Genomic DNA, 23,090 nt, shown 5'->3' with positions numbered 1-23,090 from the left:
GAGTCTGTACCTCCTTGCACAAAGTCCTTTTTTCAAATTCACACGCTGTCCCTTGAGAAACATGATTAAACTCTGTACCTCTGGGACAGAAATTGGGCAAAATGACTCCTTGGCCCCATTTTATGCAACACAAAAGAAGCAAAGTGAAGTTTTAAAGTGGGAATATACATAGTTCTTTCGTAGACCTTGAAAAGTAAAGACTTTTTTTTAAAACGCCCCACATCTAGGGACCTCCTCTGGAGCAGCCGTAAACACAAAAGCAATGTCCTGTGTAATTTTGCAAACACTTCTTTCAGATAACCCCTGTTTCCCACCAGAATCTCCCAACCTTTTCCAACAAACAACATCTCACACTAACAAGTTTCCTGTTCCTTTATCAGTAAGAAAGTCTTTCTGTGTGACTCTAAAAAAAAACCGTAGGTGGAGTGCTTTGTCATTCAGAACTGGGATTTTGTAAGGGTGTAAAACATAAACAGAAATTTATGCACTGTGAGTAAATACTTATGGGTGTATTACAGGTATAAATTTTCTCATATATCATTTTAAAACTATTTTAACAATGATTTTAATCACTAAGGAGATAAAAATCTAATAAGACTATAACACATCGTTTGGTGACTTAAATGTACTGCTCAGTCCAAAAGAATCATATTTTTTTTTATCTGAGGTGCGGATGTGGGTTTGAAAATGGGTTTGAATCTAGCTCGCAACATTTACTCTACCTCAACTTTTCTTGCTAACTTTACTGTAACCTATTAGGGATGTGCTAAACTAAACGTTTGCAAATATTTCCAGCTAGTTGGTTTATGGAAATCATAATACCTTATAGTTTAAAGGAAATCCTAAACAATTATGTTTGTTTTTAGGAAGTTTTATTGACATCCGTTGGACACATTATTATGGGATGTTCACATTAAATATGCTATTTGTTTCATAAATAAATAATAATCATAAAAAAAGAAGAAATAAACAATACATTACATAAATAATTATGAATCATTAAATTCAACAACAACAATACAATAATAAATAAATAAATACATTTTATTCTAAAACTACTGGACTTTACTAACCACAATTTATCTATAAGAATTGCTAGTTCATATAAATGAGAAGAGAGGTAAAAAGGCTAAAAATATAATCATTGCATTCAATATACCAGATTCTTAACTGATTTAAATGAATGCTTGCTTCGCTTATCTTTCATATTTGAAAATAAAGAATAAATACCATAAGAAAAGAGTGGGGTTTTGTTTTGTGATTTTGGATCACCTATCATGTACTTCTGCTGATGGCAGAGACTCAGTAGCATATTAGCCAGAACAGAACGACGATAACTCCCATAACCACTAGTTTCCCCTGCGGAACGTAATACAACCCAAACTGGCACAAGAGTCTCGGAGCGGGTCTGTTATCCTTTTGTTAAAGACACAGCTTAAAATCACAGTATTTCCAATCCTCTGAGGAACACATTATGTTAACAAAGCACATCACTGCCTGAGCACACCAGTCTATTCATTACACTCACAATTTGCCATTATGAAATGCAGAAAGATATAGCGCTGTAATGTAAAATTAGGAACTATTCAGGCTATTTTTGCATAAATAGAGCTGCACACAAAATCGCCTTTAAATTAAATTAAATAAAAAATACTCTGGACTTTAATCAACACAGCAAGAACAAAGATGGCACTGAAATGCCCCTCAAAGAGTGCAGCAACTGAATAGCATTAGTTTTAGGCTTGATATTTTTTTTTACAAACATACTATAAACATCTTTAAGCAGATTCACATATATTTCAAATCACAGAAGTCGTAAAAGCATGCTAAATCTGACAGTAAATACAGTCCGAATGAAAATAGGTACATACATGCAAATCAGTGGTAACAGACAGTTTGGCAAAGTATTAAAAAATATAAAATAAAATGAAAACTAATGATATATATTAGTGGTTGGCTGAGATTAAGATAAGTATATCACCTCAGAAGTGAAAACACTGTGATTAGATCTTTCTTTCATCAAACCCAGCGGGGGACTGTCAGATTTACCTATGGCATGCTTTCTCTGCCTAAAATCAGTACTAGTGACTAGATATCAGAGTCCATACGAAGGGCACTAGTCTCACAAAGGGGGAAAACGAGAGAAATATCATGCAACAAATTTACATTAAAAAGAGAGACTTCTGTTAGTGTAAAGAAAAGATTTATGGGGAAAAACAAGTGTTTTGTTCACCTGTGATACCACATAGCAGCTGCCACAGCATTTTGTACCATCTATAGCAAAAACTTGAACTCTTTGGCACAAGTCCAGTTTTCATGCCTCTAAAGAGCCCCCTCAGGTAGACACTGAGATGAGCTCAGCCACGACACAAGGAAAAAACAACATATTGTTTTGAAATGAAAGGCAGTTGCTATAGGGACGGGCCGCTAATTAACCACCCAGTGCTGGCAGACCTGGAGAGCAGCAGAACTGGGGACCAGGAGCTTGACTTGGATGGATCTGTGATGAGCACGCTAAGATAAATTAAATCTCCAACAGTTGCTATGGACGATGAAATAACCAAGGTGACGGCAAGTGCAAGGCTAAGGAATGCTACACGTACACCAGCGTAGGAGGTGACAGGTTTGCCTCAGCGACCCAAGAAACCCCCCACGAACATCAGCCAATTTATTTAGAAGGAAATGCCTGAAGGAGAAAATCACTGTGGTCATGGGAACAAACAGGTGTCTGTTGGGAAAGAAATATCCTTTTTTGCAATTAATTTAATTTTGTGAAACTTTTTAAAATAAGGTTCAATTTGATAACATTAGTTAAAACACTAAAAGTGAGCAACTGTTTATTAATCTAGCCTAAGCTTCATGTTAATTTATATTTCGACAGGTTGAAAATGCATTAATATGTAAAAATTAACATTAATTTAGATCACCTTATTTTACAGAAATGAAGTTGCACCTGTCTATTAGGTCAACAGTTGCATTGTTGAGAGAACCCCCCCCCCCCCCCCCCCACAGATAAGTCACATCACATTCTATTGTTACATTTAGAAATAATGTAAAATACCTATAAATAAAATAATGTTTATAAATATTGTAAACACTGTTAAACATCCTTTAAATTTTAATAGTATTCAGAATAGAACAGAATATAAAATATAAGATATAAAACAAACATAAATTCTAGATAAATCTTTAAGAATTCTTATAAATGCAAACCTAAACTAATTCATTAAAAGAAAAACTGAAACTACCGGTGTCTGAGAACTGCGCTAAACAAATAAACTCATGGGCTTATGAAACTCTCTCGCATTATCCAAATCAAAAATAATACAAATTTTCAATTTATAATTGCATTTTATAAGTCGTAGCACATTTTAGATGATAAAGTGACTTATACACGCTTACAAAAATGGAAATAAATGCTGTTTAGATATTTAAAATTTTTAGTTAATGCATCAGGTGATCATGATGTTAACAAACTGATCCTTATTTTAAACCTCATTATAAAATTTAACCAACATTTCTAAGGAAACATTTCAAACAGTAGAACATGGTGCTTGCAACACCAAGACCATGGGTTCGATTTTAAGGTAATGCATAACTTAAACACCTTAAAATGTTGCTTTGGATAAAAATGTGTGGCAACTGCATAAAACCTATATGTTTTAAAATCACAGGAAATCGGTAAAAGGCAAGAAAACAGCAAAAGAAACAACAAGTTACCCAGGTGGGCTGCAATCATGAAAAAAACGTTCTAAAAAGCAGCGCTTTTATGATTTATAAGCTTGTACACTTTTCCATCAAGCATCCGGATTTAACAACTGTTCGGTTTTCAAGTTGTTCGTAATAAAGACAGCTGGATACATGTCCAAGAGGTGTGAGGAGGCTTCACTGTGGACAAGGCCAAGAGCAGTATCCCCTCTTTCCATGACATCACCCCAGCAGGGAGTTTGATGGAGGGAGGGGGGAAGCTTTGGGGAATGAATTTGGGGGGGGGGGGGGTTGGGAGCGCAGCTGGTGTCAGCCGCACGACCATCTGCTCCTAACTAATGGTTCACGCTGACTTTACATCAGAACCCAGGACAGCCAGCCTGCTCCACCGCCTGGCCCGCTGGAGTCCCGTTTTTCCAGTTTCAGAGGCCCGAAGGACCTCATCATTTTACCCTGAGGACAGAAAACTGAGAACTTTCTGATGAGTGTGTTTCCCACCAACTTCAACAAACAACTCACGATTACAAGCAGTCAAAACAAGCTGCAATGGCAGTCATAACGTTACACAGCTAGTCAAAATATGTAGATTGAGATAAAGGACTGTTAGTAAAACCTCTATATTTAAAGAGAAGTTAGGGTCAATGCATACTTGAAATGGTGGTCTAGTTCATGTGAACTCCGGATGCAAGTTCTGACCCGAGCAATCAAACCAGTTGTTGCAGGTTTTCAACTCACCATACATTTTTCCCTCATCGGACAGGATGATTTTCCGTCGTCCGCAGGGTGGGTAGATGGCCAGGGCCTCCTGGAAGCTCTGCTCAATGTCAGGGCTCCACACGCCCTCTGCATCGTTGTCCATTGGCTTATCAGCCGAGTCACTCATCCTCTCGATATCCTCGCCGGCACTTTCACTGTCGCTCCAGCTGCTGGGATCCATAGCAACAGCTGGGATTTCGGAGCCCGAGTCTGGAAAACTCTAGGCACACTGACCTAAGAAGAGCAACCAATAAAAACAAGCAAATTAATAGTCTTGTTTAACTTGCTGCAAAGAGTTAACTTAAGTCTCTGAAAACACTTCAATTCAAGGAGGGGTGAACAGGAAGAAAATTTTAATTATAGGATTACCTTAATTTATTGTGGTATTTATAATGGTACTCCAAGATACTTTAAAAATACCATAGTATTACCATAATGCTAAAATTATATAATAATACAAAATCATACTATTTATGACAATTCAGGTTACTTTGAATAAAAGCATTTGCTAAATCTGTATAGATGTATATACAGTAATGACAATGAAGCAATATATATTGTAGCCAGGTGTTAGAGTTCACTAAAACAAAATTTAGTCAAATAAATGTAAACAGAAATAATAATAAATTCTTAAATAAAACTTATTTCAGCCATTTGCCAAGGAAACAGTTCTCAGAAATAAATGACAAAAGTGCAACAATTTGAATTAAAAAAAAAATTCAAATGAAAACAGAAAAATATAAAACCCCATTCAAAATAAAAACGAAAATAATATCTCACTGATACAAAAAAAAAAAAAAAACATTTATATATACTCATTTAAAATTTAGTGCAGGAAAACAGACCAAATATAATGATGAAATCCTGCCCCCTTATATCAACTTACTAGCAAATCATGGCTTCCTGTTTAAAGAGGAAATAAATGGAGGGAAGAAAATGGGGCCTGTTAAACAATGCCATTGCATCATCAGAAATGGCCTGTTTACAACTTCACACAGTGAATCTATTTGGGGTTTGGAAATGAAAAATAATAATCAACACTGAACACATTAAATACAATTAAAACATTTACACATCACCCATGAAAAACATCAAACCAAAAGCTAACATGTGCTTGAAAACCCAGGAAGGAAATGAGAAAACACATAAGCCACGATAATTTAGGAGTGGCACTTAGGCTAAACCAAAACAGCTGCTGTCTTAGAAAGGAACACTTACAAGCTGGCAATGATGTCAGACCAGCTTTTAAATTTGTGGTAGAAGATTGCTGAATGACAAATGTTGATCCTGTAGCTTAAGAGAAAGAGTGATTAACCGAAATCAAAAGCAATACTCCTACGAGTCACTGTATTTAGCATTAGCACCACACAGTATGTTTCAAGTTGAAGGAAAACTGCTTGCGGCTAATCGCAATCTCATTATAACCATTGCACTACAAATCAAGAAAACACTGCAACAATCTGGCAGAAAATCACATCCAATCATAGCCAACTGCTCAAATAAACAGCCAAGAGTGGCACAACATCAAACGCATGTGGGTGTATGACTTTGGGGTAAACCATGAAGTGTTAAAACCATGCATATCTCATCTAAATGGTCACACAGAGTGATTGCTAACTACAAAAATTGCGTTTTCAAGTCACCTTTGGCCTAGAGGCTACACTAATTGGGGAAATACCCAGTCAAAACAGTGCTGCCTATTGTAGAACTACTAGCGTGGGCTTCCTGTCAAATTTGAGCCGAGTACACTACACAATGTTTCAATGTGTGTCTATACAGAATGTTGGTCCCTTCTGAAAAAGACACATGTTTTGACATAATTAAGTAGCGATTATGGGATCTTTATATGTAATTTCATAATTACTTCTATTGTCCTTGAAATGTGGTTTAAGTTTACTACAGAATACATTGACAAGCATTTATGGTAAACTAAAACTGTACATAAAATCAGTTCTATTAAAACTTGCATGACATGAGTTTAAATATATTTGTAATGATGAAGTTGCAATTTAATACATTTCAAATATATGAACTTTATAACACACTACAGTTAAAATTATAATCAAGTACTTTAAGATGAGCTTTTTTATATAATAAGGATTTATAATGTACTTTATAATGTAGGCTAATACTTTTTATATTTCAATGATATTATATATTGCCTGCAAGTACAAGTTTTTTTTATTTTTTATATACTTTTAAAATGTGAACTACACTACAGGTGCACATTCAATACATAGTGCACTTTCGTTGTATCTCCAGCTATTCTAATTGTGAAAGCTTACAATACTGTATAATCAGCTGTATATAAAGTCCCCATTTGGGCAGTTAAATGTGTGTGAAAAAGTGTGTGACAGGGTGTCTCACTAACACTTTGCAGTTGTGAATGTTTCTTTTTTAGTACATGTGTGTACTAAGTGCTGATGTTGCAAAACAAAATTTCACTTGTACTGCTGAGAGAGAGTGATAAAATGTGTGCATGCTGCAAACTGCTAAATGCTTGGGCTCTTAAACATCATCTTCCTGACTTGGAAATGAACTCAACTGTAATCACTTCCAGCACAGTCATATGTGCACTTTTGGCTTTGCCCACAATTACACTGCAATCTGTAGTTTTCCACTTCTGGCACATCATGGAAACACTTACCAAAAACTGTATTTGTGCATTCAGTGCAGTATATCGGAGTTTGCACTTCAGATCAGACCGTTTATGTTGAGCTTTTAGCGTCTATCTCATGTGAAGGTTTTCTTTCATGCAAATGCTCCCTGATCTTGTGCATTACCAGCAGACCAAAACGGACTAAAAAGTGCATGCTATAATTACTTGCATGGTAATATCTCGGATATCTGAGAGATTCTACATAAGCTTTGAATTAGCATCAACAAAAGCAGGCTGGTGGTTTGGACTGCGGAAGATTAAAGAGAGCCTGAGTGTGGTGGTTTCATCTGAGAGGGAAAGAGGCGGCTCTCGACACACCGCACATCCTCCCTGTAATTTACAAGACTTCACACTTCAAAAAGAGAATGAAACTCTGTAAGAAAAAAAACTGTATGGAAGGCAAAAGAAAGAAACTAAAGAAATAAATAAAATACTTGTTTATTTTGGCTGACTACTCGATTAATTGTCTAACAACCAACTAATCGATTAGTCGAGCTGACTAGTTTCTCTTGATCTTTCCTTAATTTTTAGTATTGATATTTTTAGCAGTTAAGGCCTGTTCATACAAAGGACGATAACTATAATTGCAACTATAAATAATCAAAATTGTATCTACATTTTTAATATAATTTAATTTAATATAATATATTTTTTTTTTAATCATTCTAATTCTATGAGAACATTTAAATCCATAACACAACTATAATGATAATGACACAGAGGCAAAAATCATTAGAATCACCTTCAGAATGAATTTTTTTTTTATTTAAGTTGGGAATGATAAAAATATTGACAGCCAATCAAAATCCATCCTGCTTTAAAAAGCTTAAGCATTTAAAGAGCCAGATGACAAAACTGCAGCAAACGTTTATAATAAACAGAATATTATTGTCTATTAATGTCAATGCGAATAAAGTTAACGTTATAGTTAACATTTTTGGCATGAACAAGCCTTTAGATTTTTAATTGGCATTGCTTTGATTAGCATAGCTATTAACTTGCTATGCTTTAGCTGTTGGACGTTTGCATGGTTACATTTTTGTTGTGCTTGTAAACTTATCCACTTTAAAGTGGTCTTACATATTCAGAAAGAAGAGAAAAACAGTTTTATGAACATCCCACAACACGCGTTGCATTTTTAAGATGGCGTGTCAAGTTTAAAATACAACTACACATCTTAAAGGGACAGTTCACTCAAAAATAAAAAATATTTTTTACCCTCACATCAACTTAAACCTGTGAAAAATGGTCAGTGAGTACCAAAACTGAAACTTATTTCAAAATATATTTTGTGTTTTTTAAAAGATAGCGATAGGGTGAGTAAATAATGACAATAAACTATCCCTTTAAACTGAACACATCATGCATCACAATCAAGTTTTCTCAAACCAAAGACATTTGCACAAGCCGTCAGCTGTGGACATCAGGACAAATCTCTGTGTTTCGTTATGTGTGCACATGTAAGGTCCCATAATTCCCGGCTGTGAGGCAGGCAGTGGGTTCACCCGGGCGCTTCTGCTGTTGTAGAGTGCCAGTCAAAGCCAAGATATTGTGACTGCTCCAATATGGCAGTGCTTGATGCTGGAGAGCGCAGTGCTTGTGCCGGGGCCTCAGTGGCAGATGGAAGGCCGAGATTAGTCATGCAACAATGTACTGTGGTCACACTTACAATACACTTCACCCTCCAGGCAGCCTCAGCCAGCCAAAGGAAAGGCATGGGTGCAATCCCACACAAACTGGGCGGCACACATCCACCCCGGGCAGCTGTCTCGCTCCCTCTGGTCTACTCTCGCTGCCAAAGGATGAGGGTATCTCACAGTATTCGTGTGTACGCTTGTGGCTGTCCAAGTCCATGGGCGAGAACACCACTAAAGCGCCAGCTTGTTGTAATTAAATGTAATGATATGTATATGAGTACAGACAGTATTTGCGTGGGGTCTCATTTGTGTCATAATGCTATAGCAAACTCTCCTACATGTGTCTAAAACACAAAATATACTTTATTCGATTCCAAACCATCACGCTGAGGTCTTTAAAGTGTTCACGGGAGCCTCACTCTCACTTCATTACCAAATGAAGCTGTAATCGAACTACTCAGCTCTTGTCTGCACATTAGCGGCTCCCTATTGATGAAGCTGGCAGCCGGGTCGACAGAAAACCCCTACATTTCCACTTGCCTCTACTTTGTGGCTTTGGTTAGATAACTGTATAACAGTTTACTGGAAAATATAGTCATACCTTGTGTTAGAGGTTTGTAATTGCCCTGTGATTAGTTAAAGGTAAGTAACAACTGGACTGCATCTGTTATTTGTTTAACTGTTATTTGATTATTTCCATGAATATTCATCTCAGGAACTTGAAGAGACAATAGTTAAAAAAACGATCTGATTTCAGTGAAAACCAACAAATAAAAATACATAGTTGTACCACTACATGCTCCATTCAATTAGTCAAAACGAATGGTTGCATTAACCCTCGTAAGCCTATTCCACTTTCAGAAAATGAGCTACATAGGACATAACAGAGAAGGCTTATTAAATTATTAAGTGAAGACATAATGAATGAAGGGTTTTCATATATCCAGTGTCTGAAAGTGATCACAAAGAGCCTTCTTCCAATACTTTTCTAGCAGTGACATGAGATGCGCACACAATGCTATTAGTCTCTATATTACTCTGTCATCAGCCAGCAAATTCAATTAAGGATGACCTAAAAATCCATTCTTTCAGTCTTTCTCTGAGAGTGAGGCTTTTGCATTTCAATGGCATGTGTTGTATAGTGGCCAGCACATCTTGTACTGTGATTGTCAGTGTAGTATTTGCTTAGATGAAACCATGTCTGTTTATTTCTGTGGAGGAGCCATGCCAGAGAATCCTTCCTCAAAGACCCTTCCCTTAAACTGCAAAAAATAAGCATAATCTGAGAAGACTTCTTGAAGATGCAAGAAATGTGAAGGGGTTCTTAAGAAAAGGGCTGTTGATCCTATTCAGAAAGATAAGAAAATAAGCATCTTTAATCAGAAAAAGATCAACCTTGTGATACATTTTCAGCACTTTCATCTCTTTAACCTGGCATGTGCTTCATATTAATTATATGTCATGCTGATGACTAAAGGAGAGGTCTTACAAAACAAGTCTTTGAGAAACCATCCTTGAGATGACATGGTACCAATCTAAACATGTACTATCCATAGCTTCATTTAACTGAACATAAACCACACAGCTTGGCTTGCTCGCTCCCCAGGTTATGACTTTATTTACTAAAATTTTGAAGGTCTTACAAACCCGCTAATATCCAAGCGAAAATATGTCTGTGAATTGCACTGCATGGACTCCTAAGGGATGGTGGGCTTGTGAGCACTGTTGTTATTGCTTTCCCCATGGCTATGTAATCCTCTCAACCAAGTGCTAATGACTCAAAAGTGACGGCTGGACTTCTGGAAAGTTATTGTTGAGTGGGCAGAGAAAGCTGGCTTGACAAAACAATAAGGCTAGAAAGGTTTTGCATTCACATTCATTTAAATTAACAACATGGAATCTGATGCAGTTAGTAAAGAATCAAATCTGATTTACACAAGTAAGATTTGTTGATTCTGAAACAATATTCCTATCTTAACCTGCCCTTAAAATCAATGAGTGGTTGAGAACATTGACTTGTAGGCCCTATTACATTTCTAGCTGATACATAAGCGGATTATTATTTTAACTGTAAGGCCGAAATTAAAAATCTATAATATTTTTGCCAAATAAAATAAAATAAAAAATTAATAATAAATGAATGTTACAAGTGAATTTAGGCATCACACAATTATAATGTATGTTATGAAAAATGTATAAATATTTTGAATTTTCTAAAGATTAAATTTAAAAGCAATTTAAATATTAAATTTACTGAAGAATGAAATGAGCTTGAAAAAAAATAAATCCAATATCTACATTTTTAAGAATCCATTATAATATCTGCCAATAACCGATAAATGGTCAATATTTAAACTATATATTATTTTGTTGAAATAAATGTCAAATAAAACACAAAAATCAATCCATTTAAATGCTACAAATAAATGTATAGGCATTACAACATTATAATGTGAAAACATATTTTGAGATTAGCTAAAAATTATATTTCACAATGTTAAATTATAAAAATTCTTAGTGTTTTTAAAGAATAGCTTTAAGTGAAATTAGAAGACGGCAAAGGCAAAATAAAGGAAATTATAATGCATAATAAAATATAAAATATCAATATTAAAAATTTTAATAAATCTCTAATAAAGCCCCGAAAATGTATATATAATATTTAAAATATTTAATATAGCAAAACGATATTAAAGGGTTAGTTTATCCAAAAAACGACTCAAAAATTAAGCTGTTAAATTAAGTCATCCTAGGTGTATATGAGTTTCTTTCTTCTTTCAGACAAATTCAGTTGGAGTCATTTTAAAAATTATCTTTGATCTTTGAAGCTGTTTGATGTCATTCAACGGGTGTTGCACTGCATCGGTCCTTGAGAAGTTTAATAAAAAGCTCATCCATTAAAAAAAGTGTCTCGCTCGGCTCCGGGGGGTGAACAAAAGCCTCCTATAGCGAATCGATGTGTTTTTTTAATAAAAATATCCCAAAGGTAATAATCACTTTAATCTACCTTGCGCTCACTGTTGTAAACGAAGCATTCGCCGCTCATAATTGACGTGCGCAGAAACGCAGAGGAAAGATCAAAACAAAACAATGGTCACTAATCAGAAGTACAAAACGAGGATTTGTAAGGAAGAATGTCAGAGGATTTTGATATAAGCCAAGAGGAGACCTTTGCTCCTGTTAACAAACGTTGGTTTTCATGAGACTCATCGGCACATGCGCAACGCTGACCTCAGACGTCATTCCCCCAGAACTGCTTCCAGTGAGTGCAAGCTAGATTAAGTGATTATTATGTTTTGAATATGGATATTTTTCTTACAAAAATGCATCGATTCGCTTCACAGGAGGCCTTTGTTTACCCCTTCTGGAGCCGTGTAAGACACTTTTTTTTATGGATGTGCTTTTTATTAAACTTCTCAAGGACCGATGCAGTGCGACACCTGCTGCACCCTTTAAGCCGATATATTGTACAATATATTGTACATCACTAATTAAAAAAATGTTTTTACATCACGTAATTAACATTTATGAGAAAGATTGCCACAGATGTGTCACATCCACATTCCTAAAATCTAATTGGTTGCTATAGGAAAGATGATTCAAGACCATGTGCTACTTAAATAACCAAATTCAGTCGCTACAGTGCCAGAAGCCACGTACAAAGTCTACTTCCTTGAAGACAATCAAGGAGCAGACAGGTTTCCTCCCCGGTACTGTGGGGCAGACATGTTCTGTGATCACTCCACAGTCTCCATTCTTCTCTATTTTTCGCTGAGTCAGACCCCGCTATTATCCGATGTCTTCCTGGGGTGCCACTCTCCCCACACCAACACACAATGCCTCCTCCAAGAAATGGAAGAGAGGAAGTGTTCAAATAAGTGTGAGATCCCGAGAAGCATGGCCAGTGTTTGCTCATACCCTTTCCTGACCATACAGCAGGGGACAAAGGGTGCCATGATCTGCACTCGCTTCCTGATTTAACACAGATACAGTTTCGTGCAGATAACACAGACGGTTCTTATAAACACAGAAGAAAGTCTTTTCAAAACTCTCAGTACAACTGATCAAATTGTATCGCAACAGAATTGTTCGACCTTTCTTGGCATCTCCTCAAATCCATTTAGGACACAGCACTGCTTTTTTTTTTTTATCTACTGCCCCAACAGGAAAAAGAAAGCTTTTGTGCATTGTTTTTTTGTTAGTTCTGTTCAGGAGTATGGCTTTTTTCACTATTCTTAAAAAGGATGTATTTTATGATCAAAGTACTAACTCCCCCCTGAAATGCTTTTTAAACTGTTGCATAAACTAAATGAAATTAAGGAAAGAAAAATTGTAAGACCACCTCTGATTAATGCTGTATGGGAGGTGAATAATGCTCTGTTTAACTGGAAATCTGAGGTTTGCGTTTGTGTCAGGAACTGACTCATTTAGTGACTGATTTCACTCTGACTCTCCCTAAGCTGTTGTTCTGGCATTTCCACTGAGCTCAGGGAACATTAAAGGAAAAACAGATTTTATGATAAAATAACCTACACAAAACAAAACTCTTCTGTTCTTACCAAACTTCACAAAATCATGATCTATATATACAATAATAATCTATTTATCTTTAGCTACAATATCTATTTGTTTCTTTTGTAATTCATTCAAAAACCTTTCCCTTTTTTTTCCGGAAATGACTCTATAATCTGTGTCTTTCACTTTAGTTCACTCAAGTCTTTCTATCTGTCTTGTTTTGTTTCAGAATTCACAAAAAACTTTTGTGTAAGCTAAATCCAGCAACATTTGCAAGCTAGCTAACAGTCTAGTGATCAGCCTGGAGCAGACGTGCTGACATCAGTGGCAGAGTTCCAGTTAGGGTCTCGTCTCTGGCTATCCTTGGTCTTATGGAGCAGTGGGCTGTGTGGAGAGAGCGGTCCTTTTGTGACAACAGAGTTTACCTCAGGGCACGTGGGCCTTCTGCTGCCCCGGGCCACAGAGGACACCCTATTGTTCCTGTGTTCCCCGAACAAAGCCAGCCACCCGTGCCCCTGCTCCACACAGTCCCACTGAGCCATTGTTCCGCTGACAAACTCTCAACCCAAATTGCATTACATATGAATTTTCCTTTGTCGCCCCTTCAGGCAAACCCTCGCGTTTTGCTCTGACAAATCTTTTCGGGTTTCGTATTCCACCCCCTCCCCAAACCAGTTTTCATAGAAGACTTGTGATTATGCATGCCAAAAGAAAAGGATGGAACTGCAATTAACAGGTGTAACTTGAAGGACAAACATAATCTCTATGGTCAAATTTAGTCCCAATCTAAACCGAAAGCTCTTTTTCACTATGTTAAAAGTCCAAATTTATCTTCTTTTGATCATCAAAACTATTAAACAGATCATAAGCACCTGTTGCTTAAATACTTGGCATCTCCGCCTCACATATCTAAACTTTTTTCTTAAAAATACAACACTCAACAAAACTTGGAATTAAGAAATTCAAAATATCAGACTACGTTTATGACAAATGTCTGACAAAAAGATATGGTTTTTTTAATGAAAACTGAAGATGAGGGGGAATATTTATCAGATGTATGGGATGTAAAACATTTTTTTTAAACTTTCTTTTGTCCCATTTTGTTAGCATTTCCCAGACATTATTTTCTAGTAATTGCATTAAACCAAGTTAAAAAGTGCTATTTATTTCCTACTAAAACTGTATGGAAAGCAAACGTACATTAATTACAAGTGCCTAACTATTGGACTTTTGCTATGTAAACAGTCTCTCCCTCCCTAAACTTACTCAATCACCCTCTTTGCATAAAAAGACATGTAAAAGAAAGGACAAAATACTACATAATGGTGCTGATAAGCTAAATTACCAGATAACATCGAGGCACACACAAGCCATATGGTGCCTCCACCACTATCGCCTGTTGCTGGCATAACAATGGAGTTGGCTAGACAGTGAGTGGCAGCAACAGTCAAACAAATGGCCGTTCCTCTGAATTAGCTCTCCGCCAGAATGAATACACACAGTTTAGCATCTTTCAGCCTACAGGTGCGCTTAAGTGGCAAACCAGATGTCAGCATGGGAGCGGGACTGTTTGTGGAGTAATTCAGCTGCTCCACGAGCCCCTGCTTCAATAACAGCAGGAACAATGAAGGGCCCCTTCCCCCATTTTCCCACAATCCCGTGCTCCCAGAGGAAGCCCTGTCTACTGAATCTGGCACATTTTTTTCTCTCTTCTGACAAAGTTTCAATTCTTGAAAACAGAAGTGTTAACTGTGTTAACTGGTTCTCACCCTCTGAAAGGTTATATTACAATGTAATACATAAAGTTACATTTTAAAGGCCATGGTTTAGTTACAGAGAGAAGAAAACAAACAATCAGATCACATATAAGCTTAAAAATGTCGCTTTCAGTTTCAAAATGGACACTTTTTAGGTCATATGGTATTACACTTCAAGATAAATATTAGGTTTTGATTCAATTTATATATATATATATATATATATATATATATATATATATAAAAGAAAATGGTCACAGATACTGATTTTTATTAGTGATATGTACTGTTTTGTATTGTGAGTATTGGTGTTTCAATTTTAAAAGGGTCTATCTACTCTGTTTACAGAAGTTAAATATAGACTGGCAAGTCATAACAGCAACACAATAGTGAAGGGGGTCGACCTCATCGGAGACAACAAACCACTGTCAGCAGTGGGAGATGAGGAATATCATTTACATTTATGCATTTATCAGACGCTTTTATCCAAAGCAACTTACAGTGCATTTAGGCCATACATTTCTTTACCAGTATGTGTGTTCGTTGGTGATCGAACCCACAACCTTTTGCGCTGCTAACGCAATGCTCAAAAACAAACAAAATACTAATAATTCTTTTTCTTCTACTAGTGTAAGGACTGTTATTGGCTTTTAAATGCAAACGTAACTATAATCAGCACATACTGTGTACATGCAATCTTTAAACTTATCGCAATTCCGAAAAAAACACATTGAACAAAATTAAGCCCTCCAAGTCCATTAAGTTTAACCTATAAACTGTTCTCTATCTTGCTGATATCTATTACATAGTTTTTTAAATGGCAGACACATACTTTAAAACTGAAGAAAACAAACAGACTTACTATACTGGAAAATAGCAGTAAATGATTATTTCAAGTCTCTACCCTCTTTTAGTAGTTTTACTTGACAAGTGGCACAGAATGGGTCCAGAAATATGACAAATGAAGCCCCAAAATGCGGTCTAGGTAGACAGCGCACTAGGTTTTGAGACGGTGTCAGACCAGGCACTCAATTTAGTCTGAGGTTAAACGTCAAGATTAATTATTAACATGGGCTGGACCATGGACTTTCTCCCTAATCCTTTATTTGTGTACACAAAACTGGTGTTTTTCAGGAAAGCGAACGGGTGTTAGCCCGACCAAACAAGCGATTAAACCTCCACAAGTCACTGAGGTCACGCTAATAAACAGAAATCACTGACACTGATTGAGTCATCCCAAAAACAAGATTCGCAACATGAAGTTTACTATTAACGTAAAAGTAAATATGAACTTAGTGTTACAACGAAACCGTGGTGAGCTAGGTGACACGGAGCGGAGGAAAAGGTGTTTTCTGAACCTCCACAAGTAATGAAAATCTCTGCGGATGTTTGCACAAGTTAAAAAAAGTAAAACATGAATCATTTTATTTAACTGCCTCTTTTGGCACAGTGCATTTGGGATTTTTTTCTTACGCTTTTCATCATGAAAGCCTGTATATTTCTGCGGTGTCATTTTTAAAAACTGAGAATTAAATTACAGCCAATTCTCTCAACATGTACCTTTTAATCTATAATACTTAACAGTAAACCCAAAGTGTTTGCAGAACTAGCAGTAAAAATAAAACGCACAATTTTTACACTTAAAAGCAATTTTACACATAACCTAAATAGAGTTAATAACTTTGCATCGCTTCTGACAACTTAGTAGTATAAAGCGCAAACGTACCTCAGTCTTTTAAATGTGTCTGATGTTGAGCAATCGGACCGAGCGCACGCTCTGATTTATTTCCAGCTGATCACTTTTTTCTTGTAGGAGCGCAAGAGCGCGACTATTCGGAGTATCTAACAACGATGTGAAGTATGCGCGGAATGAGGGCAAGAATGAAATGAACGCGAAGAACGGAGTTTGCGTTGGGGGCGGGACCGGAGTGACGTCACCCGCAGAATTCCTAGGCAGTGGGAGGGGCCGCCTCTGAGTGCGTGACTGAAGTGATGAGGATTTTTGATTAATCAGTGACTCGACTCTTTTGAATCCCTTCTCTAAAATAATTCGTTCTTTATTAGAGTACAGTGGCCTTTCTGAATTACATTGGCGACACGCCATTGAACCGTTTATTCAATCAATTGATTAAACACCAGAAATAATGCACGAAGCGACTTTTAAAAGAGCATTTTCTTCATCTTAGGTTTTCCCTATAGGCTAGGCTACTGCTGGCATGACTGTTATCGAGTCGTTCAAAAGACAATAGGCTAATTCCATAGAGTTTCGTTTTTAAATTTTAGTCAATATTATACAGTTATAGTTTTTCTCAATCAAAATGTCGCTTTCAGACCTGAAACAGTAGGTTCAAACAAGGAAACACTATTTTCACAGCCCACACTCAAATGTTATTTTTTCTTAGTAGACTTTGAATGCAACACTTAAATGTATCAGTGCATGGAATGAGGATGACTTGTTCACTTTAAAGTTAAGTTCATGAACACTGATTATTTAACAAAACACCAGTAATGTATACGAATTGGGGAGTTCACATAGGCTATTTATAATATCGACAGTGTCAAGTGAAGAAGCAAAGTTATTTTCCCTTTTGAAAAGTCTTTCCCATTACTTAAACGCTCATGGGGAAAGATAATCTCTTTGCTGGATTCTGAAGAAGCAGCCAGAAGCAAGAAGCCTGCTGCTCGCTGTAGAAGAGCCCCGGCAGTGGAAGATCACCAGCAAGCCTTTCCCTGTGGCCATACAGCGAAGAAGAGCAAATTTCTGAGCAAATGTCACGCCATGAGTGTGACCCATGCAGGGATTTCCAGATGGGCACAGTGAGTGGGCCGCTTGTAAGGGCAGCGCCCAGAATGCTCTGATTGCGAGAGCATGAGTCCTGCCCCTCTCCTCTCGCGGATCACCTTCTTTCACAAAGGTGTTCCTCCTTGGCCTGCTGTCCCATTTCTTCCCTTCCCGGAGCCTAGGAGGAAGAAACAGTGGGACAGCAGGGTTCAAACACTCGGCTCGAGTGAACTAATGCCCGCACAGGTCCCCCATGCTCCACTCTCCCCACAAAGCCTCGACTCGCCTGTGTGCTTCACACTTGAGGATCAGTTCCCCTCGTCGGCTGTTAGTGAATTGGTTTCCTTTGGCGGGTCTAAGGAGGAAGGTCTTTCAACATGACTCCATGTTACTGACAGATTCAGATGCAGAGGACTGGCCGCGTTCCGGCGAAGAGCCCAAAACCCCAGCTCTGATGCAGACAACATGGCCCAGTATGGACAGCGAGCAACGCAGCTTTCTAGATGAGTGGTACCTGAAGGAACATCATCAATGATTGTAATGCCAATTTTACAAAGAGCATGGACATGGCTCTTTCCCCTCCGAGACTGATAGGAATCCGCATTATGAAGGCTGCATCCGAGTCAATGACTGTCGCATTAGTCGAAAGATTCTGACAAAATGGTGCTCATTGCAGACTTGCATTGTAGTCGGTTCAAAACCTTTTGGTAGGTTAAAGCGTCATTTCTTTATGCAGTTACAAGAATGTGAACAAATCAGGCCTCAGTGTTCAGAGTAAACAGGAGTTTCCCCATAAGCATTTAATGCCACGCTTGTTCACTTATCTCAGGGAACCGTTTGTAAATGGACTGGAGCGTTTCTTGAAACCTTTTGTTAAAGCTAATAAATCGCTACATTCCCACCTAAAGATAAGTATGATGAACATTTATATTCTCACACATCCTCAGGCAACGTCCAAAAGAAAGTCATTTAGACTTCTTGTTACATTTTTGATTAATTTCAATAATGTTTGTATTTAGATTACATTAGTCTACACTGTGTAAAGATAATTTAAACATTAAAGTCTCCACTAGGAAAGATTCCACACAAGGGCTGTTAACACTGATAATACTCAATCATTATATGTTCCATTGCCATCTTGTGGTAAAAACAGACTAAAGCTGTTGTCAAGGAAATGCTTTGACTGTTTCTACATAACATGGAAAACAAAAGCCCACTATGAACAGAAACACATTTAAAGTGATTAATTGAAAGAATATAACCTCTAGTTTATATCCCTTACAAAGAAATTTCACCAATCATGGTTTCACAAAAAAAAAAACATGGTTTAAAAAAAAGGGTAAATGTTGAAAATCCTTAAAAATGAATATGTGCTTTCACAGAAGGAGAGAGCAGGAGCGAGATGAAGGGATGTAATTAAAGGTCCCATGACATGGATTATTTCCTTTTCTTTAAATGCTTTTTAATGTTTCCTTAGGTGTACTTATATTGTTAGTATGATTTTTACATTTAAAATTTAGAAATAAAAAGCATTTTTATATCCTGTTATTAGCCCTCTGGCTTGAATGCTCTGTTTGAAGGGGCGTGTCTGCTGTGAGACTCCGAGTAAACGACAACTGTTGTGATTGGCTGACATCTTTGCATTTGAAATGCGTATTACATATGGAACCCCTCTATATATATACTATTACAGCTGTCGAGGTTAACGAATCGTGGATTTGTTGATTATATAATTATTTTTTCGATCTTTTCCCATCACATGAAAGGCTGCAGTGATGAGCATTGAGTAGACAGAGTCTGTTTATCGCGTGAATGCAGTGATCTCGTCATTATTTCAACACGTTTTCTCTCACAAAAGGCTTTCACCACAACTAACAGCAAACACATGAATACAGTAAGAGCTTTGTTGTGCAGCATAACAGTGTCATTCATTGTAACGGCAGTTTGGGCAAGAGTGCAGATATACTCGCGATGTGTGAGAGCTCCGAAAAAAGGGAGCGTTCTTTGATCGCTCTCTGTAGTTAAATCACAATTTATATAACAGATTTGTTTCATGCTACTAAGAGAAACAACGTGAAGTTGATCGTTTAGTCACTGGCTTGATTCACTGATGCATAAACAATATTAAATGATTTAGGAAAAGAAAGTCTGTGTGAACTTGAATGATTAACTACACATCAGAAATCACTGATCACAGATCAGGCATTAATGAACACTGTTACTCACTGTTTGTGCCGGTGCTGTCGAATCCATATCATAAAAGTCTGTTTGTAACGCCTTTGCTGACATTGCGACTGAATTATATGTAAATATTTGGGCGGGCAAAGCAGAGAAAGGGGAGGTAACAATTCTCCTTGCAACGTCACAAAGAGGAGATTCAAGATCAGCCCGTTTGAGCTTCCATTTTCCCAAAGGCAGAGAAAGATAGTAAAATCTCGATTTACACCGATTAAAATTTCTAGAAACTTGGGGACCATATACAGGCTAGGGGAACTCATATTAATGTTAAAAAACCTCAGAAAGTGAAATTTTCATGTCATAGGACCTTTAAATGGTCATATAATTGGATCTGGAGAACAAGCAATGAAACAGCTTGTTAACTTGTTACTTGTTAGCGTGCCTGAGCCTGCCATTCGCAGAATGTTGTTCTCACATTCTATAGGGACACAATCAAAAAACGGCATGAAAAAGAAACTGTGAGGAACACCTTGAGCATTTCTCTTCCCTAGAATGATATTCAGAGAAAGGAGCACATGTGTCAAATAGAACATTCATTTCTCTTAGTTACGATGTTCAGATTAAAATGCCTGTATGAATCAACTCTAGTCAAAACGAGTATGAATGCTCTTTAGCAGATTGGAGGTCATGTCTTTCCTGTGAATGTTTTATAAATGGGGCCCTCAGAGGCATGTTTGATGTTTAGGATGAATGCTGTTCTATACTTTTGATGTTCAGTTGAATTTCAAGCCACCGTAACTTTGAAAATCCACACACTGAGGGTCCGACCCATCAGGTGATACTGAAAAACATAGATGGGGCTCCGAAATCCAAATTCACTAAACCCTTAATTTACTTTTGAGGTCCCAGTGTCTCCTCTGTCTTTCTAACCTTTAAAAATAAAAGCACTCTTAAAGCATGTTAATAACAGTGATCATATGTGAGAAAGTGTGAGCAAAAAAAGACAAAACAATTGCAATCTAATGGTGGCAACACTGCAATTCTGGACATTATGCACAGGTCAGTTAATTACCCAGGCTTCCTTTCTATAATTTCTCCTCAGATTACAGAAATCGCCTGCTTTTGTGATAGCAGGAAGTCAAAATATGTGAACATTGCATAATATGTTATATAATATGTTACGTTTGTAATGTTCTTTTTCATTATTTTAAACAGAGCTTCGCATAGTGAAACATTATTTTATGTAACAACTTTTGAATTTGCTGCATTGACCAACAATAAGTTGTTTGCTTTGAAAGCTACTGTGTGGGCAATGGTTCATGCAACATTATGCTATTGACAGTGGAAAATGGACCACATTTGGCTAATGTGACTGCAAAAGTACTTTTCCAGATATTCAGACTTACCATTTGTGACTGACTGACCTTAAAAATGGTGAAAAGACCCTATAAATTTAAAGAGGGACCAGGATATCAGACTTGGCTGGGAGCTCTTTTGATTTTGTCCAATCATAGTAACTGCATAGAAACACTTCAGATCTGTTGTGGTGAGTCGTACTGGACAAGCACCACTCACATCTTCTTTAAGCAATGCAAAATCTTACCTTAATACATAAAGATCCAAAATTTTCTATAGCAAACCAGGCACAAGAATCTCAAAGTAAAGTAATGCTCTGGGAAATTCATCTATTCTGACTAGAATAATGAACCTAGTTCTCTACAAGAGCTTTAAAAAAAAAACTATCCAAGTTTAGAGTATTTCTCTTCTGTTTAAACCAGCAGTATTCATAGAGTGATAATTTAAGATGTTCCATATCAGAATGTTTTTTGTATTGGTGGTTATAAAGGACAAAACAAACTATGATGTTCAAGTACTGTAGTGTATGGAGTCTGCCAAACTGTTAAAGAGATCAAATCAGACCATCCTTTGGTTTGCTGCCTTTTTGAAAAAATCCAATAAGAATTTTAAAGTGATTTTTCAAGCACTGGTTCCCCATGTGGATGTGGACGGTTTTGAATGGAACTAAATTACCCCCAAAAAGCCTTCCACTTAAATAAGGACAAAGAGAGCCCACATCTGCTGGTCATCCCTGCAGTATTTTGAACGCTGTAAGCATCTGTTCCAGTGAGCGAAGTGAACCAAATCTATCAGTGACAAGACGACTTAAAGTACTGCACTCAAGAACACAGCCTTTGGTTTGGTAGAGAGGGAGGAAATGGAATGGAAAGATCAAATCTGACAATCACAATGGGATGATTCATCCACGTTTAATGTAGATTTTGTAACATTTTTCAGGTGGACATAAAACATGAACACTGAATCTTACAAACAACTCTACTGTAAGTGAAATCCATCAAACGAGGTATAAAAAAGTATTTTTGTGTAGTTGCCACAAACATAATAGTTGCTCCATTGCTAATTAAATCAGTGTTGTTGTTTTTTTTTAGTTTAAATACAAATTTCTACCAATAATGATTCAAGACAATAAGAAAATAAATGACTACTAACTGAGCCAAATGTGTGCAACAACAGCATGAGAGTAAAAATATTTTCGGTTGATGCAGATTACACCATGCAAGTGTGGCCAGTTATAAAACATAAGCACCAAAATCAGGAATAAGCCCTGACAAATTAAGATACGCAGTGAATTGGCAACTAAATATTTGGTCAAACATCCACTTGGAAATACAGCTGCCTTAAATCAAATCCTGCTCCTGTTGGGGGGAGTTTGTAAAAGAGCTGATACTGCAAAAATAATAGTGTTTTATTTGATATAATGTGCAGTGCAAGCTGGGTATTTTCTCTCATAAGTTTGTTTAGGCACTTTAGTATTAATACATTTCAAAAGGATTATACAGCTAATTGCATTTCCACAGGTAAAAGGGAATGCTGTCAGCAAAAACATTTATATTCATAGTGTTATTTTCTTCAGTGTTCATTTTTACATCCATCTAGATGACGAGAAAAAATACTTACTTCACAATTATTAGTTGTTTTAGTGTAATTTACAATACTTCACAATAATTAACAGCATTTTTTGTCTGTCAGCCTCATTAATACTCAAAACAGCGGTCCACGTAGACATATTTCAAGTTTTC

The 23,090-nt window shown here is 36.8% G+C and overlaps 1 protein-coding gene across 2 annotated transcripts in view; it reads right to left on the bottom strand.

The window, feature by feature from the left end:
* Window positions 1-16,921, bottom strand: part of LOC132133794 (transcriptional enhancer factor TEF-1-like) — a 36,226-nt gene extending 19,305 nt beyond the window's left edge. Inside the window, exons 1-2 of one of the 2 annotated variants that reach the window (XM_059546765.1) lie at window positions 16,759-16,921; window positions 4,444-4,698 (exon numbers count right to left, since the gene is read on the bottom strand). In XM_059546765.1, the coding sequence (XP_059402748.1) occupies window positions 4,444-4,645 (202 nt within the window). In that variant the 5' untranslated portion in view covers window positions 4,646-4,698; window positions 16,759-16,921. Of the gene's footprint in view, window positions 1-4,443; window positions 4,699-16,328; window positions 16,431-16,758 lie in introns of those variants that run through there. The other variant, XM_059546766.1, reaches the window with a different exon arrangement.
* Window positions 16,922-23,090: the final 6,169 nt, after the last annotated feature.

This window comes from Carassius carassius, chromosome 50, assembly GCF_963082965.1.
Source record: "Carassius carassius chromosome 50, fCarCar2.1, whole genome shotgun sequence".
Lineage (NCBI taxonomy): Eukaryota > Metazoa > Chordata > Actinopteri > Cypriniformes > Cyprinidae > Carassius > Carassius carassius.
This window is presented reverse-complemented; position numbering and strand designations above follow the sequence as displayed.